At 47.3% G+C, this 14,144-nt stretch overlaps 1 protein-coding gene across 1 annotated transcript in view; it reads left to right on the forward strand.

The window, feature by feature from the left end:
• Positions 1–14,144, forward strand: part of MYO1E (myosin IE) — a 177,578-nt gene that overhangs the window by 147,144 nt on the left and 16,290 nt on the right. Inside the window, exons 20-24 of the mRNA XM_084871309.1 lie at positions 1,638–1,752; positions 1,957–2,126; positions 4,157–4,302; positions 10,837–10,983; positions 12,473–12,630. Of these exons, the coding sequence (XP_084727435.1) occupies positions 1,638–1,752; positions 1,957–2,126; positions 4,157–4,302; positions 10,837–10,983; positions 12,473–12,630 (736 nt within the window). The remainder of the gene's footprint in view (positions 1–1,637; positions 1,753–1,956; positions 2,127–4,156; positions 4,303–10,836; positions 10,984–12,472; positions 12,631–14,144) is intronic.

Below are 14,144 nucleotides of genomic sequence, written 5' to 3' on the forward strand. Positions count from 1 at the left end.
GATAAGAAACACCCACGAGTAGTCTCACAACAGGCAACCGCAGGCCAGTGTTGTCAACATTCTGTCCATGGGAAACCATGTCGTCCCTTTTGTACGTGGCCCTGTGGGCTGCGGATGGAGCGCCCCGCCCTCGGTAGTTCTCCTTTGAGAGGTGGTTGTTGCTCAGCTGGGTTGTGGGGAGGGGAGGTTGAGTGACAGGAGCGGGTAGATGTGGCTCCTGCGAATAGACCCAGATAAACAGAGACAACAAATCAGGCCCAGCTGCCTTCAAACCAAGGAGGCTTGTTTACTTCTGGAACACTTTTGCAATGACCATGCATCCTCTTTTACTTGGGGTTTTTATTGGTGCATTTTATTATTTTTCCTGGAGAGTCACATGAGCCACCTCCTGGGTGAATGCAGAAGTTTCCCACCGTGTTATGAGTGGAATAAGTGCGGGTTTGTAGAGGAGGACTTCTGTGGCAAAGGGAGGAAGAGCCGAGGCTGGCAGAGCCGGAGGGCCTTTGGGGCACTTTCCAGCCCGACCCAGCCTGCGTGCCAGTGTCCTCACCTGTAAAATGGAAATAGGTGGCTTTGTGCAGTTGTTGAGGGGCTAAATGAAAAAAAAAAATGTATAAAGCATCTAGAATGATCCCTGACCTACGGCAGGCACGCGTATATCATAGTTCATTGTTATCGTCTTCATTATTCCAGAGCTCCACTGAGTGGGGTGCAACAATCAGTACTCATTGTTAACACAGCCTGCGTCTCAAGACCTGCCAGTGTCTGATACGGGCCCTTCAACCAACAACCTCGGTTCCTCCTGGGGAACCCAGGTCCCAGCCAGCACATCACTGGTCCTGCTCTCGTCACCATGGTGACTGTCCTCTGCCCTGGGGCTCCTGGGAGAGCTCCCTGCACTTCCATGGAGCTGAGCGCAGGGCAGTCCTCCTTCCACAGCAGCACAAACTCGGCTCCTGGTAAAGCCGGAATGTCCTGCTAAGAGACTGCAGCACTAACCCGCAGCCTCCACCAACTCATTCGATCCTCTTTGGATCAAGGTGGGGGGAGTAAGTGGAGAAATCCTGAAGCATTTATGTGATTCTCACAGAGATTATGAGCAGGTACCTTTATGAAGGTCCTACTGGATACACTCAGATCCAACTATTTTCCTTTTTTGTTGTTAAAAATATATGTGTGTGTGTAGATAAAAGTTAAACAACATCCCCTACCAGTCATTTCTTTGTGTGTGTGTGTGTGTGTGTGTGTGTGTGTGTGTGATTGAAGTTATGTTTATTTGAGAGGAAAATGAGAATAGTGGACTTTGAGGGGGATCTGGATTGCAATTCTGATCCTTCTACTTGCTAGGTTGGGGACTTTGAACAAGTTAGTCTTCCTGAGTATTAGTTTTCTTATCTATGAAGTGGAAACTAATGTTAAACAGAGGACATGATTGTTCAGGGGCAGTAAATGAAATTACAGGTTGAAGTGGGTAGAACAGTGCTTAATACCAGTCATTTCTTCTCCTCTGTGCCTGAGCGTGAGGCGCTGCTTGCCACGTGTGGCGTGGACTAAACCACGTGTCCCTGCAATAACCGAACAAAAGTGATGCTCAGGTCTTCTGAACTGGCTCCCATTTGTCTTCTTTACGGTCACAGCTATTTCTCCTGGAGGAAATGAGAGAGAGGAAGTATGATGGGTATGCTCGAGTGATACAGAAATCCTGGAGGAAGTTCGCGGCCCGGAAGAAATACGTCCAAATGAGGGAAGAAGGTATTTCCGTCATTTTGTTTCGTGCTTCTGACAGACCTCAAGAATAAGTTTGAGCTTAGGTGAAAGTTACAAGTTTATTGTCCTTCGCATGTCATATGTTGTGTGTGAAAAGCCTTGCATCCCTTCAGAGTTTCTCCGTGTGAGTATGTCCCTCCTTTTTCGGGGGCCTGACCCTCCTCCCTTCTCTGCCTCATGGACTTGCAGCCTCAGACCTCCTGCTGAACAAGAAGGAGAGGAGGAGAAACAGCATCAACAGGAACTTCATCGGGGATTACATCGGGATGGAGGAGCACCCAGAACTCCAGCAGTTCGTGGGCAAGAGGGAGAAGATCGATTTTGCAGACACAGTGACCAAGTACGACAGGAGGTTCAAGGTACATGCTGCCCACCCGAGTCACCAAGCAGAATCCTTAGTTGTAAAACTAACTCATTTTGCTTTTCTTATTATCAAAACGGAACATGTTCATTATAGAAAAATTTAGAAAATACAGAGAAGCCAAAAGAAAAATAGCTACCTATATCCAGAAACAGTGTTAACATTTTGTGTGTGTCCTTTAAGAACTTTTTACATAGACATATTTCTGTATATTTCATTTTATAAAAATGAGATCTATATTACATGCTGGTTTATTTTTCTGGGGTTTTGTTGTTGTTGTTGTTGTTGTTTGGTTGTTTGTTTTAATATGCCAGAAAGAACTTTCCATATTATACATGTATCAATATAGGTTATTTTGTTTAGCTGCATAATATTCCATTAAGCAGATACTACATTTTTAACCAACTTTTCATTAATCTTTTTTTTTTTACTATCACTAAAAAAAGGTGCAGTGAGCATCCTTTCATGCATATCTTTGTGCATCTATCTGCTGATGCTTTTAGAGAAAATTATAGGAATGGAATTGTTGGGCCCAAAGATTCAGAATGTCAGGCAGGATGGCAGTGCTCTAACTCATCTTCTCCCAGGGATTGACTAGCAATTTTCTCGGGGCCACTGGAGGGACAGCTGACGTTTTAACCTATTCCCTTAGGCATTTTCTTTTGCCTAGTAAAATCTTGGCCCTAAAAGTGAAATCTGAAGCCACTGTAGTTCATGATCCATTAAGAGCTTTTTTATTTATTTATTTGGTTTTCGGCCAGGTTAAAAAAAAAAAAAATGAAATGAAATAAATAGCCGAAACTGGTTTGGCTCAGTGGATAGAGCATCAGTCTGCGGACTGAAAGGTCCCAGGTTCGATTCTGGTCAAGGGCATGTACATTGGTTGTGGGCACATCCCCAGTAAGGGGTGTGTAGGAGGCAGCTGGTCAATGTTTCTCTCTCATCGATGTTTTCTAGCTCTCTCTCCGTCTCCCTTCCTCTCTGTAAAAAAAAAATCAATAAAATATATTTTTTTAAAAATGAAATAAATAACAGTATTAGTAAGAAGAATGATGCTGTTTTGCTGAAATCAAATCATCTCTTACACCCCGAGTGTGGTGCCAGCTGTTCCGCATGAACAAGCTTGGGTACGCATGTCTCTCAACGATATTTGGGTATAAGGTGGTCAGTGGCCCCCATATTCCAAAACCTGTTCATATTTTATTTTAAAAAATGTTTTTATTGACTCTTTAGAGAGAGAGAGAGAAATGAAAAGACCATTAATTTGTTGTTCCACTTATTGATACATTCATTAATTGCTTCTTATTTGTGCCCTGGCTGGAGATTGACCATCAACCTTAGCATATCAGGATGATGCTCTAACCAACTGAGCTATGCAGCCAGGGCCTCATATTCAATTCTTAAAGATTATTATTGAAATGAAAATTTATCCATTTTCTTTTTTTTATATTTTTATTGATTTCAGAGGGGAAGGAAGAGGGAGAGAGAGAGATAGAAACATCAATGATGAGAGAGAATCATTGGCTGGCTGCCTCCTGCACCTCCACTACTGGGGATTGAGCTCATAATTCAGGCATGTGCCCTTGACTGGGATCGAACCTGGGACCCTTCAGTCCACAGGCCGATGCTCTATCCACTGAGCCAAACCGATTAGGGCAAAATTTATCCATTTTCAAAAGAAAAAATGTCATGGGCTCAAAAAAATACATATGCAGACACTCGAGGCATCCCTGTTTGAGAAATGTTCTGTAGCAGATAACTGGCAAGGTCACCTTATGCGTTGGTTTGCCCACAACTGTCCCTTTATACCCATTATCCGATATTTTAGGTGGATCCAGCTGAGTTTGCCGTTTTTGTGATCAGAGAGAGTCAGATACCATTAATGTCATATATGTCAGCCTAATAATTATTAATAGTGTTCCCATCACTACCCAAAGCAGCTCCCCTCAGGGGGTAGCAGGTGCCCACGCTCTGGACAGCTGTCCCTCTGGCTTGCCTACCCCCTTCTGAAAGCGCCTCTCCTTCCAGGGCATCAAGCGGGACCTGATTCTCACTCCGAAGTGCTTGTACCTCATTGGCCGAGAAAAGGTCAAGCAGGGCCCAGACAAAGGGCAAGTGAAGGAAGTGCTGAAGCGGAGAATCGAGATGGAGAGGATCTTGTCCGTGTCCCTCAGGTGAGTGGCAAGGGGTGCCCCGGGCCTCCTCACTATTGCCATTGCTGTTCCTAAAAGGCCGATGAAAGGCCTGTCAGGTCCCCCCGGCGTCGCCATCGTGATGAAGAGAACAGTCTCCTCGTCTTCCCTCAGGGGGCGTGGCCTTCCTTGGTCCCAGGGATCCTGATGTGACAGGAAGACCCACCTCAGATGTCTCAAGGAAGAGCTGCAGGCGCTGTCTGGCTTCCAGGTCTTCCTGAGCCTGGGGCTCGTTGGCTGGGTTACAGCCTGAGCCACACCCTTCCTGGCTCGCTTGGCCCCGAGGCTGAGCTGCCCTTGGTGTTCGGAGGAACCCAACTGAAGCTTCTCCCTTCTCTGGCGTGGGGACCAGCCATCCCGGAGAGAAGCTGCGTTAGCTGCAGCGAGGCCAGCTCCGGAGCACGTGCTCGTCAGGCTGAGAGTGATTGCTGTTCTTCCCATTCTATCACCCAGCTCTGTCCTCAGAGCATTCGAGGGGGACCTGATGGTAAAGAATCAGGCCTATGTTTGTATCACACACTCTGACACCTTCTTGGGTCAAGTCCTTGAGGCTTATCAAGGTGTCGGGCATTCACACCCAAATGTTTTCCTTCTCTCTTTTGTTGTCTTTCTGACAACATCTGGGAATACCTGTCTCCTGGTAACACCAGCTTCTTTTTCTGCTTCCTCTTTAGCAGTCATGGTCTGGACACGTGCTTCCTTGTGGCCTTCCCTTGCTAGAAGTGGCAATAATAAAAGAGGAATTTAGCCTGAAAGCTGTCCTGATACGATAGGGAAAAGAAAGAGCTTGAGTCATTTTAGCTTGTGATTTCTGCACGTTGTAGTCACCGAGCCTCACGTGAACCAAGATTAACACTGTCCCCTAGTTTCCTTCATTCATTGGGCTAACCAGCCACCTAAACCAATGAGCAGATGGGGGGTGGTGTGTATAGAATCAAACCCAGAGTAGAAATTGATTGTGGTTACCAGACTACCAAGTGTGTGTGTGTGTGTGTGTGTGTGTGTGGTGTTCAAAATATTTCAATATAGAGGAAGATTTTTTGCACTTCAGAAAAGACCATGTTATAACGTGTATGTGTGTTTTGAGGCTGACTGTGTGACTACTGGCGGGAAGGATCACCTAGTGACTCTAGTTAAGACCATCAAAGTGTCCCACACACTTGGTCTTTCAGCCCCTCTCTGTCTGTTATAAAATAATCACTGACAAAGCGAAACGGGCCCTCAGCTCCCTGTTCAAACAAACCACCATTCAGAAACAATTATGAGACCGTTTGGAAAATGTGAGCATGACTAAATATTTGAGAGGAAGGATTTATTGTGCATTTCTTTAGGCGTGATAATGATATTGTGATTATTTTTATTTAAAGAGGCTTTGTCTTTTAGAGACTCACACTGAAATATTTAAGGATAAAGTAATATGACTTTACCCTTTGGTCCAGAATAGCCTGGCTTGTGTGTGGAGTGAGAGTGCAGATATGACTGTGGATTGGGAATTGTTTACACTTGACATGTGGAGGTTCATTCTACTCTATATATTTAAAATTTAGAATTTTCTAATCCTCCAGTAGACATCATATTTTAGAAGTCTTTTCTTTACCTTTTATAAATATGCTGAAATATACCTGGTTGAATTAGAATTGAATTAGAAGAGAATCATGGATCAGCTGCCTCCTGCAAGTCCCCCACTGGGGATATGCCTAATTGAAATTTTTTAACTTAACAAGAAGAAAAAAAAAATAGGGTCGGCCCAGTAGCTGGGAGAGACGAGGACTACAGCTGTCCAAGGGACTCTGTGAACAGGAAAATCCTCATCTAAGATTCATTAGACGGGACCACTGATGCTGGCTTCCGCCTTCCCTGGAGACCTGGGGAGAATGTGGGGAGGTGGCATTTAGTTGAGACATGAGGTTTTCGAGGCCCGGAGTCTGCTGACAGGCCAAGCACGCGTCAGTTTTGGAAGAACCCTTCCAGAGCTGCTTCCTGTCCAAGTACTGACCTGGCTCCTATTGGAAAAGCTCAGTTTGCTGAAAGGGTGGCCACAAGGTGTCGAGCCTATGCTCTTTGCTTTCCTGTTTTTAGGCAATGAAGTTGGTACCATAAAGTCTCATTTGTGGGGACTCTGTCTGATGAAGCTTCCAGTAGCCCTTCTCATTCCCATAGCTGATCATGCCTAAGACCAAAATGCCACGTGGCTGCCTGCCTTTGTACGCGATGGGCAAAGCAACCTGTAAGAGGGGCTTTAGACAGAGGCGCCAGCTTCTTGGGTCACAACATTCTTGCCCAGGTGTTGCATTGGCCACTTGCCCTAAGCCTCTGGTGGTCAGAGCAGCCCGCTTCCCCACCTGCTCAGCTGACCTGAGGACATACTGAAATCTTGTTGTGACTCGTTGTGGCCTTTGAGGGTTGGGAACCTAGAAGTCATCGGCAATTGGAACTGACCACCGACCTTGTGTTCAGCCCTGGATTCGAAGGTGAATGAGACATAGTCACCACCTCAGGGAGCCCCTCCCACTCCGGAAGGGGGAGCGGACACCTGAGGAAACATGTTCCCCAAGTTAGAAGCATTCGGAGAGGGATGCACAGGGCAGGCCTGGTGTTCAAAGACAGGAAGGAGCCTTTGCACCTGCAGCCAGGTGGCCGGTGATGTTCTCATACAACCTATCCCTGCACTTTCTCAGAGAAACTCATAGATTCCCAGCCTGGTGCCACGGGTTTCCCTGATGGTGGAGCTCTGGAGAAGGTCTGTTTGCTTCTGGGTTTATCTTGGTACTTTCCAGGTTGCTCAAAGGAGCATTTATTTCATAATCAGGAACAATTTTTACAAAGGCAGGGCCAGCTCAGCAAATTGCCTTTTCGGCTTTCAGGCGGGGAAATGCCTTTCAGACTTCACTCGGTGTGTTGTAACAAACATTTTTTGAAGAAGATACTGGTTCAGGGAGTAAAACAAGATTTTCTAGTGTTGTCAGCAATACCACAAGAAGCCACGAAGATGTAGGGATAAAAACAAGCAGAGAGCCAAGCAGGGACAAGACCGGGGCGGGAGCTTTCAGCATGGGTGCAGACATCTGCAAGGAATTGCAGCCTAAGCACATGAATAAGACGAGGGCGAAATCCAAAGATAAGTCTGGTGGGTTTTTTTTTAAGAATAAATACATGTAAAAGCTTTGTTTCCAGATCTAGGAGCATGGCCTGAGGAGAAAGAAATGGGCTGGAACTCTGGCCTGGAAAGGATGGGTTCACCGACTCCCAAGCTTGGGTCAGGAAAGGGAGGGGTTTTGAATTTGATGGTTGAAGTCAAAGTGTCCAAACCATCTCTTCTTGTTTCCAGACTCATGCTGGTAATTGACCTTGAAATTTTGGCCTGCTTGCTTTTTTTTTTTCTTCTTTTCTTTATGGTAATAAATCTAAGCACATTAAACTCCTCAGGATTACTTAAGTTGGGCTCATTTAGCCCCGCTGAATAATCAATCCTGCCTACAGTACAGCCAGACAAACAGACATGTCTGGACAAGTCAAAGAATGTTTTGAGTCCAGTCACCTCAACAGGAGTGTCATACCTCACCCCACATGCCAGAAAGTGGTGCTTCCTGTTTCACTCTTCCCCGTTGGGTACACTCCCTTCCTAACACAGCTGTCTCTCACTCTTGTGCTAGGATGCTCAGACTTCATTTCATCAATTCGAAAGGAATGGGAGAGCTGTTTTGAGCAGCTTTTATCTAAGTGTCCTTTGGATTTTTGAATTAAGCCAATCCCAGAATTTTTCTAAAAATAGGAAGATGGCCCTAACTGGTTTGGCTCAGAGGATAGAGCATCGGTCTGCGAACTGAAAGGTCCCAGGTTCAATTCCGGTCAAGGGCATGAACCTTGTTTGCTGGCACATCCCCAGTAGGAGATGTGCAAGAGGCAGCTCATCAATGTTTCTCTCTCATCAATGTTTCTAGCTCTATCCCTTTCTCTTCCTCTCTGTAAAAAATCAATAAAATATATATTTTTTTAAATAAAAATAGGAAGAGGATAGTAGCTTTGTAGCCTCAACCCTCTGAGGTATATTATTCTCAAACTTTAAGAAAAGTTTCTAATTCTTAGTTTAGGAACCAGAAGGTAGAGTGGAGATTGTCCACTGTCCTGTAATATCCATTCTCTCCTCTACCTATTAATGGCTGGCAACCTACCCAAGGACTACATTTCCCAAGCTCCCTTGCAGCTAGGTGTAGCCATGTGACAGTGCTAGCTAGGGTGGTGTGAGAAGTGACTTATACCACTGCTTAGTCATTTCTATAAAGGGAAGGAATGGAAAGATGTGGGGCTCCCTGGCACTGTAGAGCTGTCGTGTTGGCCCTGGTGTTGATTTTACACATGCTGTTGAGTGACAGATGCAAAAGCTGTACCTGTTGTTGAAACCACTGGTTGTCAGGGTCCTCAACACAACAGAAAAACCTCTTTCCCAACTCTCTCAAGAGTGAGGAAGTCTGGCTGTGATGTGGGGAGGTTTGAAAACAAACTCCTGAGGAAATGATGGTGACCAGGTGCTCTACCAGGTCGCCATTACATGTCCTAAAATGCCTGGGAGTATTCTGACTTCACATCCAGGGATGACTCCTTGGGGTACTTGTCTTCAATGAACAAGCTAGGGGCCAGGTCCTTCTCCAGGTGATGGTATCTTGCTGCTCGTGTGCCCCACCCCCCTGTGGTTGGTTTACGCTGCCATGCTGTGCCTTTGGATTCCAGCTGTGTTGTGGTCCTGCCCTGGACCTCTCCGGTGGATTACCAAGCTCCTTCCTGTAGGGAGGCTGGGGCTGAGGTGTCTGGGAGAGAGGCTACGGCTACAGTCTCTGGCCTGATCGGTTCGGGTCCTGAGCTTCCCGCCTCAGCCCAGAAAGAGAACGTTCCTGACAAGCCTGGGATAGCCTGACAAGGCCCTCTCTGCCCAAGGAAGACCCCTGGTCCCACAAACTGCCCCCCGACCTGGTATTCATGGGACTGAACAGAGAGACCTCATGAGTTGCAGTTTAAATGGATCAGATTCTACATGGAAGAAGGATCCCTCATCTCAGATTCTCCACACTCCAGCCCTCCTTGCTGGCCCTGCCCTCTGGCTTTGTCACAGACCACAATCCCACTGGACCGTGGTACCAGGCGCCCTGAGAGCAGGGCACAGCTCCTGAGTGACACCCCTGGGCTCTGCTTCCTAAAGAGCCATGTCGTTGGCATTTCCTGCATGTGAAGGGATTAAAATTTGTGTGTGGTCAATTCATCAAGAGGGTTCGCTTACTTTGCTTTGAATGCCTAGAATAGGGGTGTCGAACTCAATCAGAGAAGGGGCCAAAATCTAAAATCCAGCCTAAATCGCGGGCCAAATGGTTTACTGAACAGTCATAAATTGACAATGTCATAAACTGACAGCGGAGTACAGTGATGACAGCGCGGTGTGGGCCACATTGCAAGGCCTGGCGGGCTGGATTTGGCCCGCGGGCCTTGTGTTTGACACATGTGGCCTAGAAAAACGCTTACCATGGCCAAGAAAATGTCATGTTAGAGGATTGACTTCGCTGGTGGACAGTGGTGCTCGGAGGTCATTGTAAACCTGTACATTATAAAGCCTTTGGGGTGGTAGCCTCCTTCATCTGGGCTGGACACCTAACAGCAGGGGGAACCCCCATGGCGTGCGCATTGTAATTTCCACAGAGTCTAGCTGGGCTGGGAGGTGTCACTGTATGTATAAGTGATTCCCCACTGCCACTGGGTACTTTCCCCAGGACTGGGTTTCCCTCAGCCTCTTCCTTCCATCACCCCTCCAGGCATGTTTGCCCCCCTAGCCGTACCCTTTCCAAACGTGCATTTCCCGCAAAGATGTGCTTTCCCTGAGCCAGGAAATGCACCGGGTGGCACACGACGCTGGGGCTTGCTGCTGTCGGCCGGTGTGTCTGCCCTGCGGTGTGCGCACCTTCAGCAGCACCTGGCAGGTGAAATGAGCTGAGTACCGAGGACCCAAAGGCTCCTAATGATGAGTGCATTCGAAGCCCAGGATGTCGGCTTCCCCTTTGGTAACTGAGCTTCCAGTTCTTCAAATTAGGATTTATCACAGTAGCTGCAACCATGCCATCAGCTCTACTAGCTCGGGATTTATGTAGGACGGTTCATTCTCAGCCCGTTCTACTCAGTCGAGTTCTGGATTTACAAGATCTTAAGAACATAGAAATGGAGTTTGAAAATGGATTTTTAAGAAAGACTAAATGGATTTTTTTTTTTTTTAAGAATAAATCGTTCTTAAAGTTCTGCTTTTAGCCGTGATGTGGGAGAAGGGCTTCTGTGGATGCTGTGGGTGGGCTGTACACTTCCTCCCAGCAGCTTTCAGCGGCTCTGTTATGTAATTCCTTGTTGTGTTTTCTTGTAAAGATTATCCCTTACCGGAAGAAAGGCTAGAAACCTGGGGCTGTCTTACAGAACCAAAAAAATGAGTGAGAAAAGGATGGGTAAACAAAAGTGCAACTTTTCTTTTCTTTCTCATTTCTGCAGCACCATGCAAGATGACATTTTTATTGTTCACGAGCAAGAGTATGACAGTTTGCTTGAATCCGTCTTCAAAACTGAATTCTTAAGCCTCTTAGCAAAGCGTTACGAGGAAAAAACACAGAGACAACTACCTCTGAAATTTAGCAACACGTAAGTTGGGGCCTGGGGCCCTGAGCTCACTGCCCAGGTCCAGGCTGAGAGGAGGGGAGGGCTGTGGGGAGGGCTTCTCGCCTGGCTGCCTTAGCTTCCCCCCATCTCCCACCCACCCCGCCCCCGCCCCCGCTCCCCACTTTCCGGAATCATAGGGCTGCAGATTACAGTCCGATGGCTGCCATAGACTTTGAAAAGGTCACTTTTGTGTTTCTGTGAAACAATGACTTCACCAAAGGGTCTATTTTGCCATTTGGACAAAAATCTGCAGGAAAGGGCAGATTTTTTTTTTTTATATCATCAATTAAAAAAATACTTTTATTTAGCAGAGTAGAGTAAGATTGGAAGAAAGAGAAAGTGAACAGAGTGGGAGCTTATTTCCCAAAATCAATGCATAATGGCTATGGGGGTGGGGCGAGAGGGGGCCTGAGCCGTGGGTCTTGGCTCGCCTGCCTTTGCTGTAACAACATGGCCTCGTGGGCCAGGTCCTGGGATGCTGTCAAGCTTCTAATCCTAATTTGTCAGGTAAGAGTGATTTTTTTTCTTAAATTTCTATCTATCAATGGAAATCTCTCTTACTACCCACAAGAATTCCAAAGTAAAGCCTTCATTCCATGATGAGGGAAACTCACTGTGATTGACGCTGTTGTGGTTGCATTGAAATAGATCCTGGTAATTGTATGGATTCTTTGCAGCTTCTCCAAGGAACCATTTGGCTACTCGGACCAGGGGCAGTTATTTTTTCTGGGAATTTGCAATAAGGGAATAACAAGAAAGGGAGACTAGGAAGAGCCAAGCCACTCAATAGAAAAATAGACAGCTACTTAAAATTATGGGTTTTTTTGGCCCAACAACATGAAAAATAGGGTTTTTAAAAAGCAGACTATGGAATGGAATTATGTGAGCATAGAGGCAATATGAAAAATAAAAACTGGCTGGGGGTTTTGGAGTTGTGAGGAAGCCTCTCTGCTACTTGGATTTCGGTTGCTGAGCGCTATCTTTCTGTCTGGAGTGGGGTAATGGTGATGGACTAGAACCTAAGGAAATAATAACCATATTATATGCTCAGGAAGACCTGGGCTAACGTGTATCTGGCAGCTCCCCGTCCTCCACTCCCAGACCAGGGAAATCGGAGAGGGGCACCAGGACGCACCGCGGCAGGTGTGCCCTGGAGGATGTACCCTTCCTCCTGTCCCCGGGCAGTCCCACCGGAGTCCACCGCGGAGGGACACTGGTGCCTCCTCACCACCTGGTCCTCGCAGGTGCCGGGCCCCACAGACTCTGCCGCTGGCCGCTGTGCTCACTCTCGTGCCAAACCGTGGCCGTCAGACGCATCCCCCCTGGCCTGGTGCTGGTTTGCAGGTCCCGGTCTGGCCTTGTTTGACAGCAGGTTCGCCCAGCAGCCGAACTCCACACTGGGGAAGGGTGAGCTGCATTTTCTCTCTTCTGCTTCATTCTGCCTTAACTCCAACCCATATGCTTCTCGCAGGCTTGAAGTCAAGTTGAAAAAAGAGAACTGGGGCCCCTGGAGTGCCGGAGGCTCCCGGCAGGTGCAGTTCCACCAGGGCTTCGGGGACCTGGCCATCCTCAAGCCCAGCAACAAAGTGCTGCAGGTCAGCATCGGACCCGGGCTGCCCAAGAACTCCCGTAAGTGTCTGCGGGCCCGAGCACCTGGGCTGGGCTCCCGGCTCCCCCGCGCCCCTCCCCTCTGCCCCGCAAGTCTTTCTTCTCACCCAGCGCTCGTGATAGGTGCGCAGATCTCACCCAGCGCACATAATAGGTGCGCAGATCTGCGGGGCAGTGACCCAGCACCTCTCCGGCCTCCTGCGCCCGGTTTTCCTCCGACTCAGACATCTCAGACTAAACCAACATCAAGGCAAATGCAGTTCGGCCTTTCTGAATGGTCCGGTGGTTATGCCCGGTATTCCTGGCACCACAGTATTGTGTCGAAAACCAGTCAGTTTGCTGGCTTAAAATTTCCCAGCCCTTTCTAGTCAGAGGGTGTCAACACTGCAAATTGTATCCTTTCTGTCCATTTTAAAGAAATTGGCCACATTCACCACTCCCCACGGGGACTCGCTGTCCCTGTGCGTCACATCTAGCACCTCCCACCTCCATTCAGAGCTCGGCATTGAGCAACACGCATGTGCCCACACACCCCAGGCTCACCCCTTCACCGGCCTTTGAGTCCTTTTCTATTTATAAGTCATATTTATAACATTATATTTATAATACACAGCATAGCATAATCATATATGCTACATATTTGCAGACAGAGGTATCTCTATAAAGTTTAGTCTATATATATATATATATATATATATATATATATATATTATATATATATATTATATATATATATATATATATATATATATATATATATGTGGTCAATGAAGAGTATGCCAGATATAAGATAGGCCTTTATGAAATCCATCTAACAGACAGGCTCTGGCATGCACTATGAGGACAGATCAATATAGATAAACAGCCAATCAGAAATTGGTGAATGTCTGTGTATTACTCGGTACTTGCAGAAAACGGACCACATATTTAGGGGGATTATTGAAGGCACTTCTTTTTTTCTTTTTTTTTTTATTGATTTTTTACAGAGAGGAAGAGAGAGGGATAGAGAGTTAGAAACATCGATGAGAGAGAAACATCGACCAGCTGCCTCCTGCACACCCCCCACTGGGATGCGCTTCTTTTTTTTAAATCTTCATTGTTGAAAATATTACATAGGTCCTCCTTTTCCCCCCATAAACCTCTGTCCTTCCTCCCTCCTCCATGAAGGTCCTTTTGAGTAGAAGGATACTTTACAGAGAGGTGGGCAGGCTGAGGGAACAAAGTGGGGACCCGGGACAAGAACTGAGGACCCTGGCAGCCCCCGGAGCCTGTGGGCCGGGGGAGGAAAGAGCTGGGCTGCAGGCTGCAGGCAGGAAGCTGCAGGATAGACACCCCAACTTCCCTCTCCCCGGGCACTGCAGCTTCCCGCCAGTGCCTCCCCTGCCCAACCCAACTGGAAGCAGAGGCCTGGCAGCCCAGGTGAAGGGTCCAGTGGGCTCAGGTGCCAGGCCCAGGGCATGGCAAAGGAGGCAGCCGATGCCCGCAGGATGTGTGCGCAGTGTTCCGGAGGCTCAGTGTGGAACGTTGTCTAAAAG

This window comes from Pipistrellus hanaki (assembly GCF_964339955.1).
Source record: "Pipistrellus hanaki genome assembly, chromosome: 1".
Classification (NCBI taxonomy): Eukaryota; Metazoa; Chordata; class Mammalia; order Chiroptera; family Vespertilionidae; genus Pipistrellus; species Pipistrellus hanaki.